The sequence below is a fragment of the Prionailurus bengalensis genome, chromosome B1 (genome assembly GCF_016509475.1).
Source record: "Prionailurus bengalensis isolate Pbe53 chromosome B1, Fcat_Pben_1.1_paternal_pri, whole genome shotgun sequence".
In the NCBI taxonomy this organism is placed as follows: domain Eukaryota; kingdom Metazoa; phylum Chordata; class Mammalia; order Carnivora; family Felidae; genus Prionailurus; species Prionailurus bengalensis.
This window is the reverse complement of record NC_057344.1, coordinates 58,625,316-58,644,486: the sequence shown is the minus strand read 5'-3', so window position 1 is coordinate 58,644,486 and position 19,171 is coordinate 58,625,316. Positions and strand designations below refer to the sequence as shown.

The window sequence follows — 19,171 nt, the reverse complement described above, 5'->3', positions numbered from 1 at the left end:
GAATGAGAATCAGTTTGTAAGGTCCAGGGATGAGGACACTAAGGAGGAAGTCAGGCCGGTGGAGATAAATGAAGCCTAATCAAATAGGAAGTTTGGAAAGAGAGGTGGAATTAAGGAAATATGCAGGCTTATCTTTCAAAGGCCTTTGTAAAATATAGAGGAAAAGTTAACTCATAGCAATGAAAGCAATTAATGTTTGGGCATTTTTGTGTCTTAGTGGATACATACGGTGACCAAGAATGGGTGGAGGGGCCAGAGATAATTAAGGCGTAAATATGAGTAAATGCTAGTATCTCTCGGATATTCAGTAGTTGCCTGCGTAAATTTGAGCACCACACGGCCTGTGAAGCAGCTGGCTAACTTCAAATAGGAGGAAAACAAAAGTGTCCATTGCCCACTGGGGCTGAGGCCAGAGCTGGGTAACTGGTCCAACTTGCCACATAAGAAGACCAAGATGAAGGGGCATGCAAAGCTAAGGGGAGATTGGGTTTCTCTGAGGAAAGAGGAGGTAGGGGAAGAAGTGGTGACTGAGAAGATGAAGCAGCAGCAAGCTGCAGAAGGCCTCTATCTCCCCATGAATGGTGTGAGTGAACGGTGGCCCTTCACAAGCATAGGCACTGGCTGTGTAAGGAGAAATGTGCACGAGCAGCAGCAGAATGTGCAGGCTCACTATTTTGCAGTCAGTATATGTATAAGCTGGTGTGGTGTGCCGATTATGTTTATAACCTCCGCCCTCTCAATCTTGAAATAATTCCCTCACTTAACGAGTCCCATTTTCCTGCTTCTACAATGAGGTCAATGTGCGGTGTCACCCTGTTTGTGCCTTGAGAGCAAATCAGGGAAGATAAGGACCTGATCATGTAGGAAAGGAAAATTGAAACTCAGCAGCTGTTTGGGGTTACATTTCCATCAGAGCTAGTCTGCCTTGGTGAAGATTTACTGAGGGGGTAGCGCAAGCTCCAGGAACTGGATTCTCTAATCCTATTTTTCACTAGAGTTTTGGTTTCTTTTGAGGTGAAGGAAACCTAGAACAAAACCAATGCGATCTGAACGGTTAATGTATTAACCTATAACAGGGATGCATTGACTGTCCCCACCAATATCTTCACTGCAGAAAAGGCATGGTTTTATTCTGTTCCATCTTTCAGTGACTGTAAAGTTCTTGTGGAGAACATGACATGTAACGACATAGAAGTAATTTCAATGTCACAATTCATTTCTCTTGAACTCACTGCAGATTTTAATTGTGGAAAATTGTCTCACCACGACACCAGTAGAGTGGACAAAAGACTTTTAAATAACTCTTGTAAATATGAGGTTAAAGTGTGAGAGAGAAGAAAATGGGAAGACATTTAAAGTTATATTCTATTCATGAGAAAAGAAATCTACCCAGAAAAACCATCCTGAGAACAGGGGAGTCTGTACAAGTAGGTTTTAGGTTCAAAGAGATTCTTCAAAATGCACTTTTTGCCCTTCATGAGGCCCTATAAATGAAGATAGTTATTCCGATCCCAATAAATCCTAATTAGCTAGAAGACATATTAGTTTTTACTTAATTAACATTTACTAAACATCAGTAATCCTTAAGGTTCTATAGGAAGCACTGTGGCAATATGGGTGCGAGTCCTGTTTGTATAGAATTCAGTCTAGTAGCTAAAGAATTTATTATATAGTCTTGGGAAAATTACTTCACTTTTTTTTTTTTGTTTTTTAGAACATGGTGTCATCTATTAGGCTAACCTGCCTGTAAGATGGAGGAAGAGTATGTATTGTTATGGAGGGGAAACCAAAGAAAAGTCATAAGGGTTTACCCTGCTTTATCTAACTATTTTAATAATACAGCATGTGCACAGAAAAAGAGCAAAACTTAGAACAGAATAAAATTGAGCATTATAGTCAGAGTATGGCATGTAGATTTTGTGTTTAATCCTGAGGTTTGAGTGGAAAATACAGAATAGTAATGTTACTGCTATGGCAATTGTAAAGAACATTTTTGAACTTTGATTGAAATAAAGCATCCTGATTAATACATCATGCTCAAAATAAACAAGTATTTGAAAGATGCTTTAATGTTGCTACTCAACTGAAAGCCTGCCCTCCACTACCACTGGGAATAATTTTTTAGAAATGATTTAATAAGTTGATTTTTAAAACAGGATACTGCTGGGCTACCTGGGTGGCTCAGTTGGTTAAATGTCCAAGTTCAGCTCAGGTCATGATCTCAGATCATGATCTCATGGTTTGTGGGTTTGAGCCCCACATCAGGCTCCATGCTGACAGCTCAGAGCCTGGAGCCTGCTCAGATTCTGTGTCTCCCTCTCTCTCTGCCCCTCCCCAGCTCATGTTCTGTTTCTCAAAAATAAGTAAACATTAAAAATTTTTTCTTTTAAAACAGGAAACTGATGATTAGCTTAGAACTCAATGCTTTAAGCACTGAAGCTCATGTCATTGAGGAGACAACAAGGATTAAAACTGAAGGGATTTTTTTTTGAATAGAAATTAGATGAATATAATTTTCTATGATTTTAATGACTGATTTGTGTAAGCTAATGCATATACTATTTTCCATATTTTAAAAATTCACTGATGATCTGGGCATGGCTAATCTTGGGTAACAGTGTGAAATAAATTTTCTTTTTTTTTTTTTTAGTTTTCTCATATTTCCCTTATTCAACTCCTCTTATGCTTCTAAGATGTCAGCATGCAGCTTTTTGGCTTCTCTGGCCCTCCATCCAGGGAGGATGCCCTTCTGGAAGTCTCCTTGGAGACAACATCATTCTTTTCTTCTACCCTTTCAACACTCCTTGCCCCTTCGGTGCTCAGATTTCATCTGGTTGTTGGGTAGAGTCATAGGATTAAACCAATTCCTACTCTGTATTCACGATGCCTGACAGAGGCTTAAGGTGATTACTAGGGTCTAGGGTATTTGTGTAATAAGAGACAAATGGTACTCTGAAGGAATGAATTTTTCATGATGCCATTTCAGCGGCTTTGAGTGAGGACCTTTCAAGACTCAAGTGACCCTGCTCCGGAGTCTGTCTCCGGCACATTCCCTTGAGTTGGGTGGGCAGAGGATCTTCTCCCTCAACAGTATGGCCCATGGTCTTAATCTCAATATTTGAGATGTCACTGGCATTATTAGGGTTTTACTATGGCCCTTGATGCTTAATATAACATCAGAATCAATATTATGGCCTAGGTGGTCGGCATTTAAATTCTAAGTCCTGTCCTGTCCAAGAGGGAAGGATACAAGGCTGACAATATTGCCAGTATCACAGAGGTTGTTTGAATCTTTACTCTTGATTTTCCTTCTACCTCCCTTAGTTTGGGGATTTCTTGGGTGGTGATGAGCACCAGACATTTTAGATACTGGAGGGACTACTTTTTCTTCCCTTGAGACTTGTTTTAAAGTTTATTTATTTATTTTGAGAGAGAGACAGCACAAACAGGGAAGGCACAGAGAGAGAGGGAAAGAGAGAGAAGCCCAAGCAGGCTCTGTGCTGCCAACAAAGAGCCCGTCGTGGGGCTCAATCCCCTGAAACGGTGAGATCATGACCTGAATCAAAACCAAGAGTCAGATGCTCAACTGACTGAGCCACCCAGGCACCGCTTCCCTTGAGATTTTAAAGACATGGAAAAACCATGCCCTTGTTCTATGTTCAGTGTCTTTTGGTTGCAAGAATAGTTTAGGGTGCCAGTGGGATGTTCAAGAGCTCCCCCACAAAGATACTGTGACCTATTGGTACTTCAGATCCCGTACTTCTCAAGTGTTTTATAGAATTTCAAATATATGGCTGTGCTTTTCCTTCATGTTTCAGAAGCCATCTCTCTGTCTTCATTGTGTCCTTTCAAGAGGGACAGGAAACCAGATAGGAAGTAACTGACAGATTTGAACATAGTTCTATGGAAAAAACACTCTTATTAGAATTAGTTCCAGACACGTTTCAGTTATCTGAGTTTACGGATTAAAAAAAAAAATGTGTTCTGGGGTGGGACAGGAGCAGATGTGGTTGTAAGAAAGCAACGTGAGTGATCCTTGTGGTAATGGCATTGCTCTGTATCTTGGCTGTGGTGGTAGATACACAAAATACATACATGCAAATGAGTACATGTAAACCTGGGGAAATCTGATGAAGATCAATGTTGCTACCCTTATTGTGACAGTGTGCTATACAGTTTTGTGAAATGTGACCATTGAGGGGAACTGGGTAAAGGGTACCTGGGATCTCTCCGTATTGTTTCATACAACTGTAAGTGAATCTACAATTTTATATCAAAATAAAGTCTAAGTAAAATGTGTTTCATGTTCTAGACTCAGAGTATTTTGAAAGATAAAATCCATACATGCAACATAAAAGCACACACACATGTTCACAAAGAATAGTCAAGGTTCAATCGCCCCCACGCCCCCACTCAGTGGATACAGACAGTTTTGCTATCAATTGGAGACAATTTTGTGTTTAGGCAAAGGACTGAATCTAAATTTGATGTCATAAGGCATAGCCATTCTCTTTAGATCTCACATAAAGAGGACAAGTGTGACTATATTATGATTTTCCTATCCTGGTGAATGTAAATGTTTAATAAAGAAGGAAAATAATCTGAAGGTTCATAATTCTATATTTGCATTGATTTTTATATTGAAGTGTTGAAAAAAATCTTATAAGGAAAATGTTTAAAAAGGCAGTCCAAATCCATATGTAAGGACTTGGAAGAATCGAGTTGCATGTTTTAGGTATTCTTACATTGTTTTACACTATTCATCCTTTCCTGGTCCACTTGGGCTGCTGTGACAAAAATACCATAGACTGGGTGGCTTAAACAACAAAGATTTAGTTCTTTTTTTTTAATTTATTTTTTATTTTTTAAATTTCTATTGAGAACAGAGAGAGGCTGGAGAAGGAGTAGAGTGAGGGAGACAGAGGATCTGAAGTAGGCTCTGCATTGACAGCAGAGACCCTGATGTGGGGCTTGAACTCACGAACCCTGAGATCATAACCTGAGCCACCCAGGCACCCCTAAAGATTTAGTTCTTAATGTTCTGGGGGCTGGAAGTCCAAGATTAAGGGAGGGGAAGATCAGTGTCTGGTGGGAGTCTGCATTCTCGTTCATAGACAGCTGTCCTCTTGCTGTGTCCTTCCATGGCAGAAGGGATGAGGGAGTTCTGTGGAGCTTTTTTTTTTTTTTTTTGTGAGAGCACAAGTGGGGACGGAGCAGAGAGAGAGGGACAGATGATCTGAAGTGGGCTCTGTGCTGACACCAGCAAGCCTGATGGTGGGGCTTGAACTCACAAACCGTGAGATCATGACCCGAGCCAAAGTCAGACACTCAAATGACTAGGCCACCCAGGTGCTCCTATGGGGTCTTTTTTATAAGGGCACCAATGCCATTCATAAGAGTGTCATGCTTCATGACCTAATCCCCTACCAAAGGCCCCACCTCCAAAAACCATCACATTGGGGATTAGGATTTCAACACAGGAATTTTGGATGGACACAAATATTCAGTCTATTGGAAGCATAGCATATTAATGTTTTATTCTTGTGTTATAAACAGAATGTCTTCCATTTTTTTGCTTCAGATTAAGAAAAGCACTTACAGATCATCCAGCTTTCTGCTTTTTTAATCACACTGTAAATCTATCATTGACTCCAAATGATTGGGAGTAAACTGTCTGATTAATAAAGTAGTCTCATTATCCAGAGTTAGTGAGCTTGTATGAAACATAGCAATTTCCAATTTCAAAGGACTCACAGACAGTAAAGTGTATTTAACTCAGTCATCTACAACTCATTGTGGAATGAATAGTTAACATGATAAAATAATAATACATATATATTTTTAATTTGGGGTTAAACTTTTTTTTTCAAGATCTGGCAGGGTTTCAGAAGTATCATCAATCATAGTAATTATTGTGATGACCAAAAAATTAGGAACATTATAATCAGCACATTAAAAAAATTAATGATCACAGATGCTCCACATCAGCTGTCATTTTTCGTATTTCCTACAAATAGAATGTATTTAAATCCTCTGCAATTTTTGAAGGTGTTAACACTTTCAAATCTCTTCTTCAGATGAAGACATTTCTACAAATATGATGCCAAGTCATAATTTGTGTAATGTTTCAGTTTTAAAATAATTTCAAACATAACCGGCATTGAAATTTACTTCTTTTATGTTAAACTGATAAGTGTCTACTTCATGGTAGATGCTTTTTTTTTCATGGACTCTATTTGTTCTGTAATACAGCATTTTACTTCAAGCATAGTAACTTCGTCCTCTGGCAGAACAGCTGAGGTAATGCCAACAGGGACGAGTGTGGGAAACATCACCCAACAATAGGGACCCTCTGTAGAGCTAAGACAGAGAGTCCTACCTCTTTGTCCAGACACACTTTGTCCAGTCATTTTTGCCTTTGGTGTAAAAACCTTGATGGTTAGAATTAGGTATCTTCTTGGGGCACGTGGGTGGCTCAGTTGGTTAAGTGTTCAACTCTTGGTTTCGGCTCAGGTCATGATCTCACAGTTTCATGGGTTCGAGACTGGCATCTGGCTCTGTGCTGACAGCACAGAGCCTGCTTGGGATTCTCTCTCTCTTTTCTCTCTCTCTGCCCCTCCCCCACTCTCGCGGTCTCTGTATCTCTCAAATAAACTTAAAAATAAATAAATAAAATCCTAGTTTAAAAAAAAAAAGGACTTTTCTTAAAGCTTTGGGGAACTTTGTTCACCTTGCCATATGCCTAAGGTGGAAGAAGTGTGTGACATCAGTAGACATAATAATCAATCAGACCTAAAACCAGAGGTGCCAATCGCTTCAGGGGTCTCTATTAACACATCAGCTTCATAGGAATCATGGAGAACTTCAGGAAGTAGATGTTATAGAGCATCTGCATTGAACAAAAAGTCCTCTAATTTTGCTAGAGTGATTTTTTTTGTGTGTGTGTGCATAATTTACTGGGACTCCTATTCCATAATGAATCTTAAAACATGAATAATTGTCAGAAAACCCACCCCACTGGTAGAGATTTGTTTTTTGAAAATAACATATATATACACTTCTTTCAGTTGTTCTAATAGTCTTTCAAAAGTATACTAATATAATGAGGCAATTCATCTGCTGGTTGATTTGCTTTTTTTCTCTCTGCGGAACCACCCTTTATTCAGTGAGCTGTAGCCTTAGGACATCTCAGGGGCTGGGAAGGCGAGCACCTGATTCACCTGAATTCTGCCTCTAACACCCCCCCCACTGGCAGAAACCATTCACTCAAAAGGGTGTGTGCCACATGGCATGTTAATTAGCCATATCAGGAGCATCCCGCATTTTTGCAATCCTTTTATATGAATACATTTACAATTTTAGTTTTGTGTTGACACTAAAAAGACAATTTTATTGTGGCGGGACTAACTCACACTTTTGACTTTAGGGAACTCAAGGACCAGTGTGGTAGCACTTTTAAAATTCTTGCCTCAGTGCTTAAGACCCAGCCACAATGGAATATGCTGCTATGAGGAACGAGTTCCCCGTTTGTCAGAGATTTTCAAGCAGAGCTGAACTACTACATGTAGGCACATTGTAGAAGATACGTAAATTAGATAACTTCACATTGATTTTCCAACTCTGTGACTGTAGGCTTCTTTGAAAATCATGCAGATTAATATTAATCCGTATACAGCTCTTTTGATTAAGGCCCATGCAGAACATGGCATTCCAAAACCTGCAAAAAAAAATTTAGCAACTATTTGTTCTGGGTCTGAAAATAGGCGTCAGTGAAAATTACCTGGTTAGCATGAAACTTTCCTATTTTCTCTTTCATAATGATATGATTGTTAATTTTTCCATTAATGCCAGCATAATACTCAGTCTGGTTTTTTGTTTTTTGTTTTGCTTGGGAGAACCTGTGGATGTTAAGTTACATGTATAATTTATTGGAAAACTCAGTTATTTTGTCTCTTTAGTCTGCAGTAAATTAGTTTCTGCCCTTTTTGTCTTGCTTTCCTATCTGGTAGTCCCATCTGGTTTTGCTTACGTGTCCCATATCTCATCTGAGAGGGATTCAGTTTTTGAAGCTGATTGTCAAAGGGACCTACTTAGCATTTTTTGAATTTGGCCTGGATTTGGTATTGTCTACGCAGATCTATTACTTATACCTTCTGTGGAATGTTCTGGGTATGTGAGTTTCCTGGTTTTTTTTGATTCTCCAGAGTATGCTTTATATAACATGTTAAAAATCATTTCCTGAAACAGATAAAAATACATTGCTATAAAGTTTGTTAGGATGGAGTTAAGGTTTCTGAATTTGGATAAAGTTTGTAGTTAAAAAAAAATTATTTGCGGGGCACCTGGGTGGCTCGGTCGGTTAAGCGTCCGACTTCAACTCAGGTCACGATCCTGCGGTCCGTGAGTTCGAGCCCCGCGTCGGGCTCTGGGCTGATGGCTCAGAGCCTGGAGCCTGCTTCCTTCCGATTCTGTGTCTCCCTCTCTCTCTACCCCTCCCCCGTTCATGCTCTGTCTCTGTCTCAAGAATGAATAGACGTTAAAAAAAAAAATTATTTGATTTTTCCTTTTCTCCCAAGATACGTCATGGATGCAAAAGGTAGGGAAAAGAATTGGTTGGGAATGCAAGCTGGTGCAGCCACTCTGGCAAACAGTATGGAGGTTCCTCAAAAAACTAAAAATAGAACTACCCTACGACCCAGCAATTGCACTACTAGGCATTTATCCAAGGGACACAGGTGTGCTGTTTCTTAGGGACACATGCACCCCCATGTTTATAGCAGCACTATCAACAGTAGCCAAAGTATGGAAAAAGCCCAAATGTCCATCAATGGATGAATGTATATAGAAGATGTGGTGTATATATATAATAGAGTATTACTCAGCAATCAAAAAGAATGAAACCTTGCAATTTGCAACGACGTGGATGGAACTGGAGGGTATTATGCTAAGTGAAATTAGAGAAAGATAAAAATCATATGACTTCACTCATATGAGGACTTTAAGAGACAAAACAGATGAACCTAAGGGAAGGGAAACAAAAATAATATAAAAACAGGGACGGGGACAAAAACAGAAGAGACTCACAAATATGGAGAACAAACTGAGGGTTACTAGAGGGGTTGTGGGAGGGGGGATGGGCTAAATGGGCAAGGGGCACTAAGGAATCTACTCCTGAAATCATTATTGCGCTATATGCTAACTAATTTGGATGTAAATTTAAAAAAATAAAACAAGTTAAAAACAAAGAAAAAAAAAGAATGAGTAACGGATTTCCTATCATTGGAAAGAATAAATCACATGCCACAATCACATGCCCTTCAGGTGGGACATGACACAAAATCCACACTCCTGCGCAAATCCTTTATTAAAGCAATGATCAAAACACAGGATGGAGCACATGGTGTTTTGCTACTATAACATCAACTTAAATGCCATTTGTTTATATCTTTAAATTATTTTTAAAAAGTGAACATTTATAGTTCACAAATCCACCAGTTTGACATTTCTGCCCAGATAAAGTTTTTCATCTTATTTTCCAATTTTAACAAAGGACATCCAGAACTAGAGATATAGCAAGCCAAACATAAGTGCAAGCAAACATCTTCTTTGACCCTAACTCACTGTAAGCAGCTCTATGGTGTCTGACAGTTACATCTGAAGGCTTTTATTACTGGTTAAACAAAATCTATTTATGCCAGAATATTCTTAGAACTATTTGTTTTCTACATTCTCTGAGAGCTTCAATTTTGATTGTGGTATTCTAAATATTAGCCCCTTCAAAATGATATCTCTATCTCAAAGATCATTACCACCCTCATCTGATATTTTCTTGTATAACAGACACACACTCAGTCCTTTGGAAAATGTATTAAACAATTGTTTTGATTTTCAATCCCCCACCATTGATTTGTTTAATCCAGACCTGATTAATCACTGTAGAAACCCTAAAAAAGTCATTAGGAAAATGAATTTTGTTATCTACTGAGGGATTTTTAAATGAATAGGTGAATGTAAAAATGGCTAGTGTCTTGAAGATGTCAGGTGCTCAAAAGATGTGTGTGAACATACAATGAGATTTGGTAGGTTTAAAGAGTATCAGTAAATTAGTTTAAAAAGCAAGAATAGAAACAGGGATTATAATCTTAACGGAATGCCAAAAGGATCTGTGAAATAGGTACAGAACAGTAGCTGAACTGTGCCGAATATAAAATACAGTATCTGAAAGATAAGTTAAATGCTCCATTTTCTTACCAAATGAAACACTGACAGGAAATCCCCTGTTAACAGAACCTCAGGGGCTGCCATTTAAGAGTTAGCACTGATAACAACACTGGATTTCAATCTACGAATAAAAGGTGGCTGATTTGCCTCTCCTAAACTGTTTCTCCAATGGCTGGGATGGGTGTTTTTGCAGGTAAGCAGATCTGTGTTGGCTGCACTACACTGAGAGAGTGCTTGTTCAAAACATGCAAATATTCTTGTGCCTTACGTTTACTTCGTGTGCTAAAGAGCTGAGCAGACCCTAGATCACCAATAAATAACAATCTAAGCATTAGACTTAAAACATGTCAGCAGTCCACTAAATAATTTACATAGCCAGAGTTCAATTCAGTCTTTTCATCAAATTGCTTTCTTATCTCACATTTGCCCTTCAAAGGCAAGCTTGAACAACACAGACTTCTACAGTTAAAAATGAAACAAACAATAAAAAAGATAAAGATAGGAAGGAGATTCCAGAATCCATTGTGTGGGATGTCAAGACCTTTTAGCCTTAGTTTTGAAAAAAGGAATGCTCATAAACATCTGAGACAACTCATTCTGGATGTAATGGCACCATAATGCTTGGGATGGGTGAGAACATTCAGCTATTTTTAGAGCAATTTCTATACGTTATACATCACATTTGGTTCCTAGAGATTTTAGTCAAGTATTAGTATTTCTTTTTGCTGAGTATGATATACAAAAAGATGAGAATAGTAGATGTGCCCTAAAGATATGAAAATATAATATATAAAACAAAACCATTATAAATTACATAGATTTTCAGTATAAAATTGTGTTTTTTTCCATTTAGAATAAATACCATCCAAGTTTACAGATCATCTAAGTGAATTAAATATGCACACGTATCTGAATCATTTTCAGAATTTCAAGGAAAGAAGTTGCTAGAGATATGACTCAGAAACTAGAGACTGATGTTGAGAATGACTACATAAGACCCAAAGGACGTAGCTTGGGATTTAGCGTTAAGCTTTTAAAACTGCCCCAAACAGCCTGACGCTCATGCGTGCACACAAGGACACACACATACAGCCATACGTCTATGAATTTCTATGAAGCTGAGCAGTTTATCTTTGAAAAATCAGCTGAAAGTCACAAGGTCTTCTACATTTTATATTCTAGAAGGAGAGAGCCTTTCTCATTTCACGAAGAAGATGTAGGATGGATAGGAAGAGTGTAGAATTTCTGGAAGGAGAAATCTCCATTGTAAACCAACCTCCTTTTAGGTTGGCTATGATTCTATCAAGAGCTTTTTGATGCCCTAAGAGGGGAAAAGTTTGGAAAAATCTATATAATAATAATAATAATAATCTCCCCAGTCTTAAGAAGCTAAGACCAATCTGGAACATTCTTTGGTCATAAATTCCTGCTCCTGCTTCATTAAAAATCTGCTGATTTTAAAGTTTTTATTTCTTATCAATGTCTAGATAGAACTGATGCCTTTCCATGTGGAAATCTGCACATGGGTTTGGGTGGAATAACTGAACACAATGCAAAAAAGTTCACACAATATCACAAAATGAGCTTAAATTTCAGTTGTTGTTTTGGGCATAGAGATCTGTAGTAAGAATTTGCTGACCTCCATAGCAAGTGGAAAATGTTTATATTCTTAGAGTTGGAGATAAAGGTGTTCTGCAACCCAAATACATAAAATCCTAATCCAGAGAGCCCACATAGGAGTCATGCTTTCTCTTGACTGCTGTACTACTAGTTGCTTTATGTGACCCCCCCCCCCCCCCCCCCCCCCCCGCCCAGATCCTTCTAACTAGATGCCAGCAGTTCATTCCTGGACAAGTTTGTCTAACCAAACTCCATGTCTTGTTAGATTGCCTTCCACACTGGTTGTCTATGAATAAAGAAGCCCGTCAGGCTACCCCTAAAGCCAAACCCACTGCCCTCAGCTGCACAGCCAAATACATTTGTTGTAAAATTTTGGACAGCAAAAAGCATCCAATCTCCTGTACCCATTTTGGCTCGCAATGTTGTTTGTCTCTTGCAGCAGGGACCTATCTTGGGAGATTACAAACTCTGTAAAACAATACATGTCTGAGCTAGAAGGGACCTTGTGACTCATCAAGCACAACCCCCATATTCTTCAGATGGAAAAGATTAAGCCCCAGAGAAGGGAAGGGAGTTGTTCGAGATCACTTACTAGATAGTGACAGAGTGAGGACTAAATATCTGGGTCTGCTCCCTCAGTACCAACGTGGCCCATGTAACCTTCAACAACACGACCCCATCACTTGATGTGGCCATGACCCCTACAACAACTTTAAGGTTACTCCCCCTGCTTCTAAGTGACAATGAAATACCACTCATTCTCACTATGGTTAAATTTAAACTATAGAAGTGGTCCTAATGATGTTTTGGGAGAGGAGATCCACAACTTGCTTAAAATGCTATGATTATTTAAAACTGATCCTCCTTGAGTAAGTAAGGCAGCATAAAAAATGTTAGCTGAACCCAGAGATGAAAGTGAAAATCTGTTAACTGGAAAGAGAGCAAGCATGATGATATTGATGTGGTTCTGTGAGACAGTGAGACCATTTAAATGGTGCTCAGAGCCTATCTAGTCTGCCCCCTCTGACAGATAAAGAAGCTGAGACCCATACCTGCCCAAAGCCAGGCAGCTAGTTATTGGCACAGTCAGGTAAGGTGTTGACCTTTGCATAGACTGACTTTTTCTCCTTTCCATAACATCATTCAGCCTCACATATTACTGCTTTCTTGTGAGACTAAAAAATAATTCAATAATTTGGCGTGAAATTTGATGACACAGTTCCCTAGGTCATTACTCCAACCTTTCACTCTCCCCTTCAAGACCAACAAGTTAGCTACGTGGTTCACAAAGCGGACCTGGTTACACAACTTCACAGATCTTTATTTTGCTGCCCTGAATTAAGTGTTTGAGTCACTCGATGGCATATGGCCCTCCAAGCCCTTCTGGGAAGTCAATATTCTACAACCTACAGGGATTCATCATATGCTGCTGTCTTCAGAAGCAATACATTTTCCAGATAATCAGTTTTTGTTTGTAAGATGATGTTACACACAGAGAGCAGGTTTCATGGGTAATACAGGTATATTCGACCTTTTATAATTTCCCTCCACCAAAAGGCTCTCAGAATCGGACAGGTAAACACATTTGTTTTTGGCTAATAAAGTGCTATTCCTGGGCAAAATTTTTCTCAGTTTCACAATAGCAGCTTTGTTGGAAACAAAAAAAGTGATGTATGAACATAGGCCTGGGTAGTGACAAAAATAATGAGCCTAGTAACTACTCGGGAACATTACAGGTGACTTGTAGGTATCAGCCCTGGCACCAGTGACTGATACCAAAGCCTCTGAGGTAAGTATTCTAGGGGGAAAATAAGGACAAAGTGGCAAAGGGACCAAACCGGAAAGAGCAATTAGTATTAATGTAACAACAACTACTCCATTATAAAGGAACAGTGAAAGGAATAAAACTGAGAAGAAAGTGCAACAAACCCATGTACGTGCATTTGCTATTGTAGCAGACCTATAATTTTTTTTAAAGGAAAAGCAATGCGGTGTGCATTGGACAGGGCTCTTGAACTCAGAATATCTTATAGTAATATTCTCTTTGACAAAAGGGCATCACCCATTAAGGTTATTTGGCAGAGAAGAGCCTCTAAAATTCGTATCGTATGGACAGACACCTTCCGTCCAGTATGACCAATTCTGCACCCTGATGTTTCTCACATCCTTTACTGTGGGGGAAATTCCAGTCATGTCATAAACTGCACTCAGGTGTTTCCCCTTTTAAAATGGCGTCACTCCTACCTAAGGGATGAGAGTCTCCTGGTAAGGCTTAGCGGCGAGTGCGTACTACATCTGCACTACAAGGAGCAGCCCCTGATTTTCTTGATATGCATAGCTTTTCATGGTTGATATTAGACATGGCTTTCATAAATAATGCAGGTGTTTCTGTCCTGTGCCACTGCTGGCTCTGAAGTTTCCAGGTGAGCTGGTGGCAGGACTCTATCTAATACCTCGATAGGCGTTGACTCTTCAGACGTTAGCTCTGTGGATGTTACATCCGTGGAAGGCTCTGCAGTTTCCGGGGAATGGTCGGCTGACGGTTCTGTCTCCTCTTCATCTTTGACCTCAAATTGCACACCGTCTTGGTCATCCACGTGATCTTTTTTGGACTGTGGGTGCACAGACACCTTGATGGCAATTTGCTGAGGCTGCTCGTGCAGCGATGAGGCGTCCGAGTCAGCAGTGGGGGAGTCACTTCTCTTCAGGGAGTTTGGGATTGTGTAAACCTCATCCCTGTCTGAGGCCTCCTGGCCTTCTGGAGTGTGCCGCACAAAATTCTGCCCCTGCTCCTCAAGCCCGACCACCTCCATGATTTCCTCCATGATGGTCCTGCAGTTCATAATGAGGGGAGGCAGAGGCACACTCCTGGCAAGCTCTTCGATATAGCGTGCAAACTCCATGGTTTTGAACTGGGTGACTTTGGCAAGCTCTAGAGTTTTGGCTGAGGTGATGATGGGGATCCGCTTGGCAATCTCAAATGCCTTTTGCAGCTTCTCTGCGCCTTCTGTCCTAAAGAACTCATTGATGGCTTTCTCGGTCTTCTTCAGGTGACTGCTCATCATGCACAGGCGGGTGATATTGAGGACCATGACAACGGTGAAGGCCACAAGGCAGACGACCATGTAGTAGACGCCCATGTCTCCAGAGGTAAAGATGACTCTCAGGGTCACCGTGTTGTTCACAGTGCCATGAATGTTAGAAGCAACACATGTGTATTTACCTCGGTCTGAAAAAGACACCTTGGTGATGTTCAGGAGGCCGCTGTCATGCATCTGCCATTTTCCTGTGGGAAGGAAGGGGGGAAAATTCAACCGAGGACACACAGGTCATATTAAAGTGTCTACAAACTCTCACATTACTAAAAACATCTACTGCCGCCACTGCTACTCCTGCTACTGATACTGACAGTAAACAATTACTATGTGGCAGCCAGTGACACAGTGATGTGCGTTAATGCTTTTCATCTCCACAACGACTCTGTGAGGTTGGTACTCATACCGGCTCCATTTCACAGGATGAAGAGACTAAGGCACGGTTAGATTAGCCCACCTTCCCAAGGTCACCAGTTTGGAAGAAGTGGGAGAGCAGATGAACTCAGGGTCGAAAGGCTATACTCTTAACCCCCAAGCCATGCTACGTAATTCTACAGCCTCGTGAAAAGTAGGAAAAATAAACAATCTGGAAAATACTGCGCTCTTATTAAAGAATTTCTTAAACATAGCATCTGGTTTTCTAACCTGCCCACGAGCATGACGCTATTGAATATATATGTTCATTGAGGGAGTTTAATGCTTCTAAGAATATAAAGTATTTTAGGATCAACATAAAGTCTGGAGTAAGCCAATTAAATTATAATTGTTTACCTGGGTTTCTCATATTTGAGGTTGAAGTTATCCTTGTATGACCTCAGTTAATTCAAGCATAACATGTCATTAATTTTGAGAATTTATGATGAATTGTTTATAGTACTTAAAAGTTACAAGCTAACAATGTGAACATTCAGAGGCTGGGTATGAATTAATACCAATTTAATGTTTTAGCCTTGCAAATAAATTATAGACCCATCAAGTCGAAAATAAGCCTCACATAATGGAGAATGCATGTTGATAAGTGCAGTTCTATTTCCTTCTCTGGCCTGAAAAGGAGCTAGTGTTGCCCCAGGGATGAAGTTCTGAATCAGGGGAAACTCTTTCATTGGGATTCATTCTTTGTCTGCCTCTGTACCCACAGGTCATTAGAGGTTTGGCTTCTAGGTCCTGGGTCTGAGGCTTTCTGAAAGCCTACCACCTCCCTATACTGTCCTATAGAGATGGAAGGGTCCAGGACAGTTCTCTTGGGAGCTCTGAGAAGCAGACAGGGAGATATTTCTCCATAAAAGCACTCCGGCTCCACAAGCCAACTAGAGGAGCCTCTCCTGAGAGATGGAGCAGTTCAACATGTAGTTTTCCTTTTAAGTACCTATTATCGAATTGTATTTTCACTTGTTTCTTCTTCTGGCAGTGACTTCTAATTCTATTTAAAAATCTGATATTTCCCAAAAGCAACAAGCAACTTGTTCCCCTCCTCCCCCCCTTTTAAACTTGTGAACACGTAAGTGACTACAGTCTCAGGGCACTATGGACTGAAGCAAGAGAGGGCCTTCTTCATTCCAGCATCTTCTACTCCTAGGAACATCCTTAAGGAAGCTAGGGTGGAGCGGTGAGGTGCCTTCTGGGGACCTGTGGCCCCTCCTACCTGCTAGGCACGCTGGATCTAGCAGGATGCCTCTTGTAGGTGCTGTCCTATTACTCTTTCTGAAAGAACATCTGTGAAGAGTGGTTCCTAGTGTCCCCAAGTAACCCTTTTCTAACAATTCGGTCAGTGTCTTTTCCCCAAGAGTAGAAAACACTGGTTTGGAAAATCTAGTGAATTTTTGGTTTCTTGTGAATGTGAGTCAACCGACAAACCTAAGCACCCAGTCTGTGAAATCTTCTCTCGTTCAGATTGGGCAGGCCTTCCACTCCCTTCATTCCCTGAACGTGGTTTTGATACTTCGGCTGCAGGTTTGTCCAAATGTAGAAATAATCTGGGGCAACGGAATCAATGTATTATCAATTTATATTTTTAACATGGGCATGTTTCATAAAGGTGGACTACAGCGGGCATAGGCAAACTCGAGTTGACTGGAAACTTATTATGGATATGGAAGGTATTTGGTTCCAGAAAATTACAGACTATACTTGTAGGAGTTTCTCAAATTTACCTTCTTTCTTTTGTTGGAAAATATAACAGGAACCAGGATGGAAGAAGGTGAGGTGAGGTTATTTATATGGGGAATGGTAAGGGTCAAATTGTTCAACTCCTAACCTCCCATGGCCGTTCCTTTTATGGAGGAATTACCTCCAAAGTAGTCTGAACCTGGGAGTAGCAGAAGAGCAGAAAAGACCACTAAACTAAGAAGGCAGGTATCTGATGGTATTATGAATAGCTTCTCTTCACACCTAAATAATAATTTTAGTGATCACTGTATTCTGTTATGGGTCACAAAGAAAGTCTTTGGTAGCCAACAGACACACACGTATGTGCACACACACACACACACACACACGCCCCTTCCAAAGACTATAATGTCACAGGAGCTAAGGTTATCACCTCAAAGGTGATGTAAGTCTGTATCACTTCTTTTTTAAAGGCTGATACTAAGACTCTACCTACTTCCTCTCAGTCTCCGCTTGACCGCTGGTTAGTGAAAAATAAAGATTTCTGTGTGTTCTACTACCAGATGCAGCCCTGAAAACAACGAAGATGGCATAGATTGCACTTTGTGGTCCTCCCACATCAGCTCTGCACCCAGGCTCACGAAGAATTTCCATATAGAACCCATCCAGCTGGGATCATCTTGAGAACGTTTTCTGTCTTGCACATTACCATTCGCCTCAGTCTACAAATATCTTGCCCTGAGACTCATTCTGGAAGGGTCCTGGCTTTAGCTTTAACTTTACTTAAGAAAACAAGAACACCCACAATGACTGTCATAGGAAACCATCAGTGCTCTTCATGAAGTGCGTATACAGTGCTGTTCTCGTGTATTTTAGACGGTAACTGGGCATGTCAAAGTTGTGCTGAATTTTCACTAAGCCGCATCACTTTAGCACAGATAAAAACCTAAAATGTCGGCAGCTGATGCCGAGTCAGATCTACATGCAACGATTCTGGAGGAAATAAAGAGGCGGATGTTAAACCGTGACTTTCTGAATATATTACCAAAGATTACCAAAGATTAAAACATTTCCCTAATGCCCTTGACAGTTATTCACTAATACATGCCCTGTGCCTTGCTCAGATTGTAACCCTTCGAAAGCCCTTCCTCCACCTCCCGTCATCCACTCTGGTCCTGTAAGGTGACCCTCACCTGAAGGCTTCACCCTAAAATACTGACACATGCAGTAGGAGAAGGGCTGCTAGAGTTTGCCCAGGAATCTGTCACAGTCTCCCCGAGAAACTCCAGGCACAAGAATCGCACATGAAAACCTCCCACGTGGGAGCAGAAGTAGTGTGGTGACAGTCTCTCCTTTGCAAAGAGAAAAGCTAACAGATGTTATTTCTTAGCTGTACTGCAGTGTGTATTTTATGCTGCGCACACACACACACACACACACACACAAGCTGACATTTTTAGAAGGGCAGTGATCTTTTTTTAATCTTGTTCAAGCGTTTAGTCAACAAACATTATTGAGTAAATTGCGTTTGCAGCAGGTTCCACGCTCGACTGTACGAATACAAAGATGAGTTAGACAGGATCCCCGACTGAGAAAACCATCCGGCCCAAGGAGGGACGCAGACGGCAACAAAGGACCGTGGCTCACTTGGCAAAGTGCCGGCCCAGGGCAGTGGGGTGGGAGCGCCAGCTTCTTGGAGAGGCTTGGGGAACCGGGCCAGGATGAGGGCGGGCTGGGTGGTGCAGGTGGCATAGGAGCAATAGAGGGAACCCAGGCTGTGCTGCTGCAGCTGACAAACTATGTCCAAAACCAAGAAGGGCTAGGGTGGGGACAGGGCCGGAGAGGAATGCAGGGCCAGAATGTTCAAGAGCTTTGTATTTATCCTGTGGGAGAACAGGAACCCCTCACCCTACAGGACTTCCCCCTGACAAACAGGCCTTATTTCATTTCTTACAGCTGCCATAGGACCTTCCCACAGGTTTCCTCTCTGCCTGGAAAGCTCTCCTCCCTCCCGCCTCCAAGCCTTGCCTCACCCCTTCTTAGCCCAGTTCAGACACCACCTCGCTGTCACCTCGCTACCTGAGAAACCTTCTCTGACCCCTGACTAAACCAGTGAAGAAAATCCGAAA

The 19,171-nt window shown here is 40.8% G+C and overlaps 1 protein-coding gene across 3 annotated transcripts in view; it reads right to left on the bottom strand.

Annotated features, from left to right (window-relative positions):
* The window catches only part of MFAP3L (microfibril associated protein 3 like), a 55,998-nt gene that overhangs the window by 5,456 nt on the left and 31,371 nt on the right, over positions 1-19,171 (bottom strand). Inside the window, exons 3-4 of one of the 3 annotated variants that reach the window (XM_043565723.1) lie at positions 14,295-15,127; positions 6,944-7,717 (exon numbers count right to left, since the gene is read on the bottom strand). In XM_043565723.1, coding sequence (XP_043421658.1) covers positions 7,685-7,717; positions 14,295-15,127 — 866 coding nt within the window. In that variant the 3' untranslated portion in view covers positions 6,944-7,684. Of the gene's footprint in view, positions 1-6,943; positions 7,718-9,341; positions 15,128-19,171 lie in introns of those variants that run through there. The other 2 variants (XM_043565729.1, XM_043565715.1) reach the window with 2 other exon arrangements.